Raw genomic sequence first — 12,585 nt, 5'->3', positions numbered from 1 at the left:
CCTCTGTTAGATGTCAGGTCTGCCGCCCATGCCACCGATGCCTTCCATGCCTCTGCCCCCTGGCATGCTGCAGGCCATGGGCATAATGGGAGGTCCTCCACCTGGCATACGCATGAGCATGGAGCCGCCTGGGGTCTCATCGGGCATGTCACAGGACGACCCACAGAAGATGGCCCAGAGAGCCGGTCAGGTAGGAGACTGTGACTGCTAGGCTTGTGCTTAAATAGATCTAAAGTATTTTAAGTGGAATAACAGCTATGGACTATGATCGTCATCAATCAGTGAGATATTTATGTCTTGGGATGAAGAACGACATCTTTTGTCTTTTGTGGTGGGAAATATGTCTAAAATATCGTGTTTCGTTTTAATCAAGTAACAATAAAATATCATTTTCAGCATATAAACTGATGCTGTTTTCTTGTTGGTCACAGGCTATTTTTAGATTTATGTATCATAAATCTAAAAATATATACACTGAATTGATGATTTTGCCTGTTCAATATTGTTTCCTAAATCTGACCCATGTTATTCGGTGGAAGGTGAATTGGATTAATGTTTGTTGGTTTTCAGGGAGATTCCAGAGGGATGGAGGAGCAGCTAAAGGAGCAGGAGCTTCTCGAGCAACAGAAGAGAGTAAGAGATCAGAGCCTAATTCACAGCATGAACACTATAATGACTTTGTTTACACACACAGATTTTAGTTTGGTGCTCTCTGAGACAGTTCACAACTAAGCTTCCCCCTGTTTTTTTACCTCCAGGCTGCACAGCTGCTGGAGCATGAGAGGCAACAGGAGCTGGTCAAGCTGCAGCAGACAGGGCCACCTGGCACCCGGGCTCCGGAACCAGGGACTGCACCCAACCTGCTGCCACCCATTCCTCCGCTGAGAGGTAACTGTTCCTCCACTCCACATTTTAGCAGATTTCTAGTAGCTTTTATGACACATCATGTGTTTGTTCAGGTCATCAATTGTGTGTATTGATGGGGGTGCAAGTTAGACAGTGTCTCAGTTCTTATGCTAACTATTTTAAACAGTTTTGCATTTTGAAAGAAACAATTTCCCTTTAAACCTACTAAACAGCCGAACGATGTTCTGTGAACCATATCAGATATGACACAAAGTTCAACACAGAGTGAACAATACAATACAAACACAATAAAAAAGGTTCAAGACCAACCCGATGATTCGGTTCAGTTGAATGTCGGCTTTAATAACAGCAGAGCAGCGACTTGTATTGCAGATTTCTCAATAACAATTTTCTAAATTTGTCAGTTTTGTAGATGGACAAAAAAAAAATCAGAATCAGGTTTATTGGCCGAGTGTGTTGACACACACAAGGAATTTGGTTCCAGCTGTTTGTGACTCTCAAAGGTACAGACATAAATAACACTATACTATACAAGAAAACAATGCAGACGATGAGATACAGTATAGACAGAATGAGTATTAAATATGAATATAGAATATGACTGATCAGTTATGTACATAGTGTGGGAGTGCAAATAACAATATTGTGCAATATGATGATTTTTGTACAGTATACAGCAGCAGTAGTGTGTGTAATATATACAGATGATGTGATTGACAGTCCTGATAATGCAGTACTTATAGATATGAAGCAGTGAATATAATTATGGTGAGTGTCATGCAGAATGCTTCAGAACAGGCTGATTCTATGAACTTCATTTGTTGTGAAAATTTCTTCTTTTCCTCAGTTTGAGCGATGAATTCCTTTTAAAAACTTCTTCGTTTATTTATCTCTGTGGTTGCGAATCTCAACCTTTCTTCTTGTAGTAGCCTTGACGACCAGCGGCCCGCCCCCTCCAGGCGTTTCTATGGTGGCACAGAACAGTCAGAGACAGAGAGTTCCACCTCCACCTGGAGAGGATTTAAGAGAGGTAGGAACTTCTCTCACACTAAACAGAAATGCTTTTGTGACCACACCAATGTGTCCTGTATCTGCCCCGGGTGCCAGAGCAGTGCATTATGGGATTTTATGAGTGTACTGGGTCTTTAATGCCTAGTAAATAGCAATGACCCCGTTGTAAAAGCTGTTTTATCCCTTGCGTGTGTTGTGCGAGCAGTCGTGGCCGAACGACGATATGGGAATCGGGCCGAAAATCCCTCAGGCTCTGGAGAAGATCCTGCAGCTGAAGGAGATCAGACAGGAGCAGCTCATTATCGCTCCTACAGGTCAGGACCCAGTGAGTCTGACAACATCATCAGCTTGTTTTCTGCAGCAAAGTTTAACATGCTGTGGGGTTTATACTTGTGTTTTTAGAAGACGAAGACAACGATGCAGCCGACATGGACATGAGCTCTCGTCTATACTCGGATGATGAAGAAGAAGGCACCCTCTCTAAAAAAGATGTGAGTTTAACCAGTCGGGGTTTGTTTCAATATGATGCGTGAGCGTGTTTCTTATTTATTTTTTTAAGTTAAGAAAATGCGTTCATCAGCGCTGCACTGCTAATTGGCTTCTAACGGAATTAAGCTAGATTTAAGTTACTTTATTTGAAAATGCATCAGGAGAATAAAGCTTTTGTACAGGAAAATGGGATTAAACTAATAGCCTTATTCATTCTGCTGAAATGTAACTTGTTGATTAAATTAGAAGAATGTAAAAGAAAAGGAACCGATTAGAGTAGGACTTAATAAAACACGACATGTTAGAAAGATTTAACAGAGAAAAAGAATAAATAAATAAATAGGCTTTCTCTTAAAACCCCTCTGTTGAATTTAATAAGACATTTTTTGCAGCTTGTGACCGTTACAAAGCATCGACATCAGAGACGTCCAAAAAATCTTCACCTTATCATCAGTTAGTCACTTGTTTGCAAATCTGTTTGTGGGTCGCTGTAGTATTTCAAGCTATTCAAGTTTCAAGCGTTACTATAAGAACAATGTTGCTGCTGTTAGAGAAATGAATCAACTCCTGTTGGCGTTGTGTCTATGAACGTCACTAATAAGGATGGGGCTTAGAAACATGAACAGCAAATGAACACAAGCTGATTGTGAAGCGTAACATCGATGTGACTTTCAGAAAAGTCGCAGGCGCAGGAACCGGAAGAAGAAGAAGAAGAAGAATCAAGAGAAGAACGAGCAAGTGGAGGCAAATAAGAACGATGCTGAGAAAGAGAAAGATCCTGAAGTGGAGATCGAGTACGTCACGGAGGAGCCGGAGATCTACGACCCCAACTACATTTTCTTTAAGAGGATCTTTGAAGCGTTTAAGGTGAGTGTTTACATCGTCAAACGTGAAAAGAGCACAGAAACTCTCCACATAACTGACGTGTTCTTGTGAGAGGTTTTTTTCCTTACTTTAATGTATTTCTGCTGCGTCCCCCAGTTGACGGATGAGCTGAAGAAAGAAAAGGAGAAGGAGCCGGAGAAGACGGAGAAGCAGGAAATCACCTCGTATAAGAAGAAATTTTTAGAGGAGAAGAAAGACAGCGACGACAGTGACGAGGTGACGTGTCTTTGTACCTGGAGCGCTCCAGTGTATTCCGGTATATTCTACGTTTCATATATAAATATCTCCGTCTCTTCGTGTTCCCACAGGAAGCTAAACCGGACGTGCCGAAACTTTCCAAGAAGAAGCTGAGAAGGATGAACAGGCTGACTGTAGCTGAGCTCAAACAGGTTTCACACACAACTCGCTCACACACACACACACACATATTGGAAATATCCACCGTTTCCCGTCTCTGATCGATGTTTCCTATCCTTCGCTAGTTGGTGGCACGGCCGGACGTGGTGGAGATGCACGACGTGACGGCGCAGGAGCCCAAGCTGCTGGTGCACCTGAAGGCCACGAGGAACACCGTCCCTGTGCCACGCCACTGGTGCTTCAAGAGGAAGTACCTGCAGGGGAAGAGGGGTATCGAGAAGCCACCCTTCGAGCTGCCCGAGTTCATCAAACGCACCGGCATCCAGGAGATGAGAGAAGCCCTGCAGGAGAAGGTGAACAACTCGTGCACATTATAAAGTCTAAAATGAAAGTCATCCTCATAATCCTTCTGTATTTAATAACATTACAATGTAGCTGTGAGGGGATAAAAGGTTAAACAGTCTTCAGGTGTAAGACAGATTTTATTCATTGTTCCTGGATTGTAGGGTGTTGATAAAACATCTACGTCTCTCTTATGTTCTGTATTATTTAAGCAGCCCACACATTTCCATCAGTTAGAGAATCGAACAGTTCCACCATCACATGTAGGTGGTGTTGTACTCCACGCTTTCAGGACAGTTTTATCCATCAAGTCAAATTCTACACCAGGTAAAAGGCATCGTTGTGGATGATGATTATGTGCTGGTAGGTTTTACTTGTTTATTTAGTGTGGACATGATTTGAGTGTGCGATTTGAGAAACGATGTTAGTTTGTTTCTGCAGCGTCACACGGTGCTGTGCTACCTGTTTATATCGCTGTTAGTTGGAGTTAAATTCTGGACCCAATCCGGTGTAAAATCCTTCACTGTGCATTTGAAGAGAATCTGCAGGGGAAAGAAAGGAAAGTTTATGTTCAGCGTTCTTGTAAAAGACGTCTACATGCAGTAGAAGCTTAATGTTTCTCTCCTTTCAACAGGAGGACGCTAAAACCATGAAGACGAAAATGCGCGAGAAAGTTCGCCCAAAGATGGGCAAGATTGACATCGACTACCAGAAGCTCCACGACGCCTTCTTCAAGTGGCAGATCAAGCCCAAGCTCACCATCCATGGAGATCTGTACTACGAGGTAATAATCGTTTGTCTTAATGTTTTAATGTTTGTGCATCACTAACCAGAGGAAGTGTATATGGTGTATTTCTCTCTCTCTCTCTCTCTCTCTCTCTCCTTTTACTTCTTTATGCCTTTGCATGACTCCTGGTTCTGCATTTTACAGGGTAAGGAGTTTGAGACGCGTCTGAAAGAGAAGAAGCCTGGAGATCTGTCAGATGAGCTGAGGATCGCTCTGGGCATGCCCACTGGCCCTGTGAGTTCATCTTTATCTTTATCTAGTTCACACAGTGTTTACATCCCTCTTACACTTGTTAAGGAAATCTTTAAGGAACAAATACATGTATGAGCACGAGTGAGGTGCTCATACAGCAGCAGAACTGCTCATATTTGAATAAGAGATAAAGGAAGGATCAGGTGCAGTTATGTAGAGATGTTCCAGTTAACCAGTGAATAAACACTGAGATTGAGTTTGGTGCCAATATGTGCTTAGGAGAAGGGGGGAAAACGGATAACATCTTTTATCTCCTTCATCCTTCCTGCTCATCCGAATTCTGTAGTGCGTTTTGTCCAGCAGAGGGTGCTGCAAGTGTGGAGTACTGATTGTTCTGCTGTATTAAACCCCCCAGTAGTGTCTACGTGCATGTCAGTGTTAACTGACTCTTGTCATACTTTTGAAGTACGTTTCTGGCACGGCAATGTTGTGAAGTAACAAAATGTTCCTCTTTCTTCCTCTGTAGAATTCCCATAAGGTTCCTCCTCCGTGGCTTATTGCCATGCAGAGATACGGTCCTCCTCCCTCCTACCCCAATCTGAAGATCCCTGGCCTCAACGCCCCCATTCCTGAGGTGAGTGTGGGGCAACTGCATCCAGAAGAGTTTTTTTTTCTTTCTTTTTTTTCGTTTTTTCTCCGCAGTCATGGTTTCAATGAACCACAAATTCCAAGTCCGACAGCTGAAACACCTCCTTAACTTAAATTTGATCTTGAGTTGATGTGGGTGTGATGTGGAAAAACACTCAGATATGCAGGATACGGGGTACAACAGGCCACAGAAACCTGTCGACCATGCTGGGATTTGTTTGTTTATTTCTTTTTAGGAATGTATGAGTAAATAATTGAGTCTAGTGCTTGTGAGAATTTAGAGACATAAATGTCAGTATTCTGTTGAGTAAGGACATGCTTCAGAATTTAGAGAAATGTCAAGTAACGTGTTCAAATCTTTCTAACACAGAACTGCTCGTTTGGGTATCACGCCGGAGGATGGGGGAAACCTCCTGTAGACGAGACCGGAAAACCTCTTTACGGAGACGTGTTCGGAACCAACGCCGTAGACTTCCAGGTGAGAATCCACACACACACAAGTGCTTTAAGCTGTTAGAATGGAAGCGATGACGTGTTTGAGTGCATTGAAATATTAATTAGCTTCTAATTACTTCTATTAGCAGCAGGAGCATTAATTCTGCATGTCTGTGTCATGTTATTGTATAAGCCACTGATAACACATTCATTTGCAGACAGAATAATGTGTTATTTGTGTGTATTTTTTTTAATAGTTGATTTGTTTTGTTTTCATGGTAACAGTTTGTTCCAGCTAGTTTTTAGATTAAATTCCATGCTATTTGACAATAAGTCACTAAACCAGTTATTTGTTCTCTCTCCATTTTTATTTTTTATTTATTTAAATAAAACGAATATCTGAAAGTAAAGTGTAATAAATTTTACACGACGCAATTCAAGGGTATTTTGTAATGTGTGTTTAACATTTCTCATCAGGCCAAAGCCGAGGAGGAGGAAGTGGACCGAACCCCGTGGGGTGAACTCGAACCATCAGACGAAGAGTCTTCAGAAGAAGAGGAAGAGGAGGAGAGCGACGAGGACAAACCAGACGAGTCGGGTTTCTTCACACCTGCCGACAGGTAACGCTGCTTTACACCAGGGAGATTTTTTTTTTAGCCGTTTTTGATTCTGCTGCATGATGTAATAAAGATGTTTAAGCACATGAGATGTGAAGACTAAACTGATCTCTCTCTCTGTCTCTCTGTCTGTGTCTCAGCGGCTTAATCACCCCTGGTGGCTTCTCCTCGGTTCCTGCTGGCATGGAGACTCCAGAACTGATTGAGCTCAGGAAGAAGAAGATCGAAGAGGCGATGGACGGGTACGTGTCTCTGTGTGTCTGTCTCTGTCTGTGACGGCTTTAGGTCATTTTGTACGGTGATTGTAAGTCAGTATGTCCGGTTTGTTAAAGCCAGACTCTCAACGCTTGAATTAATATTTCAGTATTGTTCAGTAAACTAAACCAAATGGCAATCAAGCAAAAAAGATCAGTTTAACTGTAATAATAGAAGTGTTTTGTGTGAAAGTGTCCCAAGACTGCTCATTAGAATATGTGGCTCCGCCCATACAGCCATACTGCTTCTAGAACGATCCGTACATTAAATTCAGCTGTTGACTTACATTCTCCAAATACAAGCTTTAATGACGAAACATTTTAATGTGCACAGTGTAGTAACTCTGTGTGTGTGTGTGTGTGTGTGTGTGTGTGTGTGTGAGCAGAAACGAAACTCCACAGTTGTTCACAGTGCTGCCAGAGAGGCGAACAGGCCCTGTGGGATCAGCCATGATGGCGTCCACACACATCTACGAAATGTCTGCGGTGAGTGTGTCCACACACACAAGTATACGTAAAACTAAAAGACGAGCACAAAGTTCATTACACTTACGATGTGATGTCTGGAATATGTGACCTAGTAAGGCTAAGGCAGCTGGTTCTCATGCCCCATTAACAGAGAACATTAGTTGTTCCTATTAACACATCATTAGCTGCCTCTTTAAACCCTAACATTGCAGGCTGTGACTGTATAAAAGTATGTGTTTGAGAGGAAGCAAGGAACATCGCTTTACTCAGTCAAATTGTTTGCGTCAACTGTGAATTGTGCAGGCTTTGCTGAATCCAGGCTTTAGTCCTCAGAAGGGATCGTTAATTCTCAGTTATGCCATGCTGTAATCTCGCCTCCTGCTCATCTGTGAGCCCCGAACTCTATTAAATAGAAATCAGACTCCAGCTTTTCAGCTCGGGCCTTGTTTACACTGTAAATGACTGGGGCGATTAATGAGTGCAGCAATGTGTCAGTGTGCATACTAATAAACCTATTTTTAAACACTTTCCACCCACATCTGCTCAGCATCTAACACTCTTGCCATCTCTCACTCGTTTTTTTCTCTCTTCCTTCAGGCGGGAGCAGCACGGAAGGTGGCCGCGGTGACCGGCTTGGGCGGAGACTCCCAGGGTGTGGAGGTGGCTCTGGCCCCAGAGGAGCTGGAGCTCGACCCGATGGCCATGACGCAGAAGTACGAGGAGCATGTGCGCGAGCAGCAGGCTCAGGTGGAGAAGGAGGACTTCAGCGACATGGTGGCCGAGCACGCCGCCAAACAGAAGGTACCACTACAGCTTCACTTTCTCGTCCACGTCGACACACCCCTCAGTATTTACAGAGAAATGTGTGCAGTAAAATGCAGATTTGCATCAGATGCATTTAAAATAAAATAATCTAAGACTAAACGAATGAGGCAGAGCATGCGGCTTCAAAACCTGTTTGCCTCGTAATCAAAATTCAACCAAAATAAATGTCATTAGCTCTCTGGCTAGTTTAGCGTGCAGGTTCTGTTACCATGACTACCTAAACAATCACCAAGTGGGTAAGCATTTTAAATCACACTTATTTTAGGGCTGTTCCAAATATTAACCTGAAATAGTCAAAACAAATGCAGCAAAGTGACCGGGTTTAAGCTCATACAGATAGTTACTGACAGAATAAGACATGAAGCTCTGCATGTGCTATAATACATCACTCACTTCTTCCTTCTTTATATTCACTGCTCTGTTTGTGTTTGTCCGGCAGCAAAAGAAGAGAAAAGGCCAACCACAGGACACTCGTGCTGGAGCCAAGAAATACAAAGAGTTCAAGTTTTAAAGAGGAGACGAGCGTGAGACCACGAATAAACAAAACCGTCTTTTTTTTTTTTTTAGTCAGCTCTGTAGAAATAAAGGCATCTATCTGTGAGCTGATCAAGCAGTTTATGTTCACCGTCTTTTGTAAATAAAATATAAATCTGTCATTTTGTTTATTTTTGGACTGATGTTTCAGCTTCAGCAGACAATTTAAAGATTTCACAAATGGTTGTTTTTATCAGTTTCACTTTAGAGGAAAACGTGTACTGTGGTGGATTGCCATTAGGGTCAGAGATTAAAATCTACATGCAGGATAAAGGAAGTCACTTGTCGTTTGAGGGCGTAAAATGTCCAGCGTTATTTATTTTTCTTTATTCTATTCGGATTAAAAATGTTAGCAGTTGAGAAAAGCCAACAATTTAAACACAAATAATATTTAAACGTGAAATAACACCTGAACAGCTGAGTGTTTGTTTGATTTGCTTATTGTGTGTCTGGCTTTATATCAGCTTTGTTGGTTATGTGCCAAAAATCTCTGCAACGTTCCTCCAAACTTGGTTTTCTTTGTACTGTCATTTACAGACCGGCCGTGAAACCATGATAGTAAGCCGTTTTCCCTGGGAGATTAGGAACTAAAGAAACCTCAGACCACATGCATCATAAGATCGGTCTGGGGAATCAGTGCAAATTGCTAAGTTTGTAATTTATTAAAGAGAGAGATAGAATGTGTCTCTGCTTTTGTTGTTAGTCCTAGATGCTTTAACAGAAACATTCTGGAAATCGCTCTAAATGAATTCCACAAACGTACAAATTAATGTAGTGTAAGCGCTGTGCTGCCTGCTGCAGTAACGCGATTTTGCCAGCAGGGGGAGCAACAAATTGCTGTAATTGGTGCTCGAGTCACCTGACGCCTGGGGTTCAGCTTGACCTACTTAACTGACTTGGTGTCTCACACACATACAAACACACACTGCCTGACTTAAGTACACATTCACTTGCATGCACGTACACACACGCACTTAACCTCTGGCTATGTACATACACACACTTACATCAGTAAGTCCCCTGGCTCTGCACTGGACAGGATCCATAATGCAGCTTTGTGTAGCAGTGCAGGACTTCAGCTCCAGTTTGTTCATCTTTGATCGAGTTAAGTGGCTGCAGCCATTTTTTCGGCCCAGCTGTCAGTACACTTTCTCTTCTCTTTTTATTTGCTCTGTGCAGCGTGCAGAGTGCCTCCTGGCAGCCATTCAGGTTCATAAAACAGGAATTAATCCTCTGTGTCATATAAAGAGAAGATCAAATGTAGTAAATGCGCTCATGAATGTGCGTTGTTCTTGAGGAAGAACCCAAGCCTTTCTTTTTCGATTACATCTCACACCTCTATGGAGCGTGCTGCTTTTACCTTTATTGCTGTTATAAGTTTTGTGTGTGTGAGTCGGATTGACTGAATAAACACCTCGTTCCTTGTGTAAACTCTGCGGCGTGATGACTACCAGAGCAAACACTCCACACGCTTTCACTCTTTTCTGATGAACACCAGGCATGGAAAAATAGCTGTCTGTTGGATGAGGTCTCAAGTGCTTAGACGGGACTCTACCCAGATGCCAGAGGATACGTTTTTCTATAAAGAATTCCGTACTCATGTGGACCGTCCCTTCATTACAGCATCATGCTCAAACACCAGCTTCAGATTATATCATGCTACAGTAGTCCTTGTTGCCCTACTCTAATGCTTAATCCAATTACAGGGTGTCTTAGAGTTACTGCACAAACCACTCACTCACTTTTCAGTAACCGCTTTAACCCGATCAGAGTCATGGAGGATCCGGGAATACGCTCTGTATGTGAGGATAGTTAATCAGGATAAAATCATACACATGAGGCAGTTTATCTTAGCTAGACAACATAGTGGCATATGTTTTGTGGAGGTGGATGAAACATGAGATGCACAGAAACTCCACACAGACAGTAACCCAAGGTCAGGATCGAACCACAAGCCCCGGAGCTGTGAGGCAGCAACGTGACAAACTGCTCCACAGAAAATGAAACAAAATACCACAAATTCTAACAATTTCCCAAGAAATGGTAGAGAGAAAAAAATTAAATAGAAAGTAAATTAATTTGTAATAGTTTTTTTTAAATAAATTATTGTTGTACAATGAGTTTCCCTATAAGTCTCCCTATATAGTGGAAATGAACATTGTTTAGCAAAATATCCTACAAAATTGTTAACCAGGCTTGCTTAAAATACTACATGTTCAGGAGGGAATATTCGCACCACCCGGGTTCAAGGTTCGAATCCTGTGTATTCCAGGGTGTATTCTTTTGCCCCGTGTATGTGGAGTTCTCCTTGTGCTTTATTGTTTTTTTTTTCTTGGGGCTCTGGTGTCCACTGTCAGTCCAAAGGCATTCGCTGTAGTTTGAGTGGCATCTTTACAGTAACTTGTCTGTATTGTGTGAATGCCTTAATGCCCTGCCATTGTGTCCCCAGGGATAGACTTCATGATCCTCTTAAAAGGGTTCATGTGCCTAAAAAATGAAAAACAATGGAAAATGAATTGAATAAATTGAATAAAAAATACGGACGAGAAATGAAATATTTAAAAGAAAAGAAAAGAAAATCTTAAAACAAACTAACAAAGAACACTAAAGCAAAAATTTAACCTTATGTTTATTTTCAAAACCAAAATTCATTTTCAAATGAATTACTTTTCAGTCTATAAATCTTTTTTTTTTTTTTTTTTTTTTAAAAAAAACAACTACATGAACCTTTCAACCGAAAGTACACTTCAGACATTACAGGCCAAGTGTGAGCTTTCCCTTATTTCACTCATGACCTTCAGTTTATGGGCCAATGGTTAGCTTACCCTAATTTCACTGACTTACATGATAAGGATCAGGTTCAGGATCTGAGACGCCAGATTCAGCTTCAGATGTCTGACCACAAGACAAATTTGCACATTGTAAATGAACCACTTTATGTTTGTTTTCTCTTTGTCGAAATTGAACAGTCCATGAAGTTGCTGTGATTGTTAACAACTTCATGATGATGTGTGACTTTGCGAATTAAACGTCCTAATCCAGTGTGTGTGTGTGTGTGTGTGTGTGTGTGTGTGTGTGTGTGTGTGTGTGTGAGCAGAGAGAGAGAATTGGAGTAAATTCATCATACCAAACTGAGCCTGTGTAATTTTCTGATCTTAATTTAATTCTAATCTGATGATCTGTCAGGAGCAGTGGACTGAGACAAACCCAAAACGAGCTGGATGACTGAACAACAATCTAAAACTCAAGTTTCATTTTCATTTGACTTTATGACTCGCCCTCATGTCTTGATGAACAAAGCCAGCACGGGTCTCTGATCCTGATGACTGCTATCAGCGCTTTGTTTAAAGTCTGGTCTGCCAACATCATCAAGGGCACTTGGACTGACATTAAAATCCAATAATCCTCCATCTTACTGATTATCTCGGACAGAGAATCTGAGATAGCAGAATGTGCACCGATGGCCGTAGTGTAGCTCATTAGAAGTCATGAGATTTTAAAGTTTAAGGGAAATCGATGTTGACGATTCATTCGAATCTCCAGAGCGTCCATTTGTTGAGGTCAGCAGGAGATGAACAGCAAACGCCTCAGAAGTAGCTGAGCAGATTCAAAATGTAGACGGAACCATTGGAAGTTTTTAGGTAGGGTCAAAATCACCTCAGCGTAGAAGAAAACGCAGTGTTTTTCACATCGTTTTTACAACACGTTCAACGTGTTTGAATACAAGAGAAGACATTTAGCATTTGCCTGTGTTACAAAAAGATGCTTTCTCAAAACGCACCTTTAACTTTGGTCCATGGGCAGATATTAAACTCTGATAGTTAGAAATCTACGTTCAGGAAAGTAAAAAAGTTTATTTCTTCCTGTTATTCTT

At 41.7% G+C, this 12,585-nt stretch overlaps 1 protein-coding gene across 3 annotated transcripts in view; it reads left to right on the top strand.

Annotated features, from left to right (window-relative positions):
* sf3b2 (splicing factor 3b, subunit 2) overlaps positions 1–9,125 on the top strand; it is a 59,915-nt gene extending 50,790 nt beyond the window's left edge. For 2 of the 3 annotated variants that reach the window (XM_060875034.1, XM_060875032.1), the window contains 19 exons: positions 11–190; positions 571–633; positions 759–888; positions 1,794–1,897; positions 2,084–2,192; positions 2,281–2,369; positions 3,043–3,234; positions 3,349–3,468; positions 3,561–3,641; positions 3,735–3,962; positions 4,586–4,735; positions 4,883–4,972; positions 5,457–5,564; positions 5,949–6,056; positions 6,491–6,633; positions 6,771–6,872; positions 7,271–7,370; positions 7,950–8,153; positions 8,617–9,125. In XM_060875034.1, coding sequence (XP_060731017.1) covers positions 11–190; positions 571–633; positions 759–888; positions 1,794–1,897; positions 2,084–2,192; positions 2,281–2,369; positions 3,043–3,234; positions 3,349–3,468; positions 3,561–3,641; positions 3,735–3,962; positions 4,586–4,735; positions 4,883–4,972; positions 5,457–5,564; positions 5,949–6,056; positions 6,491–6,633; positions 6,771–6,872; positions 7,271–7,370; positions 7,950–8,153; positions 8,617–8,688 — 2,373 coding nt within the window. In that variant the 3' untranslated portion in view covers positions 8,689–9,125. The remainder of the gene's footprint in view (positions 1–10; positions 191–570; positions 634–758; positions 889–1,793; positions 1,898–2,083; positions 2,193–2,280; positions 2,370–3,042; positions 3,235–3,348; positions 3,469–3,560; positions 3,642–3,734; positions 3,963–4,585; positions 4,736–4,882; positions 4,973–5,456; positions 5,565–5,948; positions 6,057–6,490; positions 6,634–6,770; positions 6,873–7,270; positions 7,371–7,949; positions 8,154–8,616) is intronic. The other variant, XM_060875033.1, reaches the window with a different exon arrangement.
* The last annotated feature ends 3,460 nt before the right edge of the window (positions 9,126–12,585 follow it).

The sequence above is a fragment of the Tachysurus vachellii genome, chromosome 7 (genome assembly GCF_030014155.1).
Source record: "Tachysurus vachellii isolate PV-2020 chromosome 7, HZAU_Pvac_v1, whole genome shotgun sequence".
Taxonomy (NCBI): Eukaryota; Metazoa; Chordata; class Actinopteri; order Siluriformes; family Bagridae; genus Tachysurus; species Tachysurus vachellii.
Note: the sequence above shows the minus strand (reverse complement) of the source record. Positions and strands in the feature narration are given on the sequence as shown.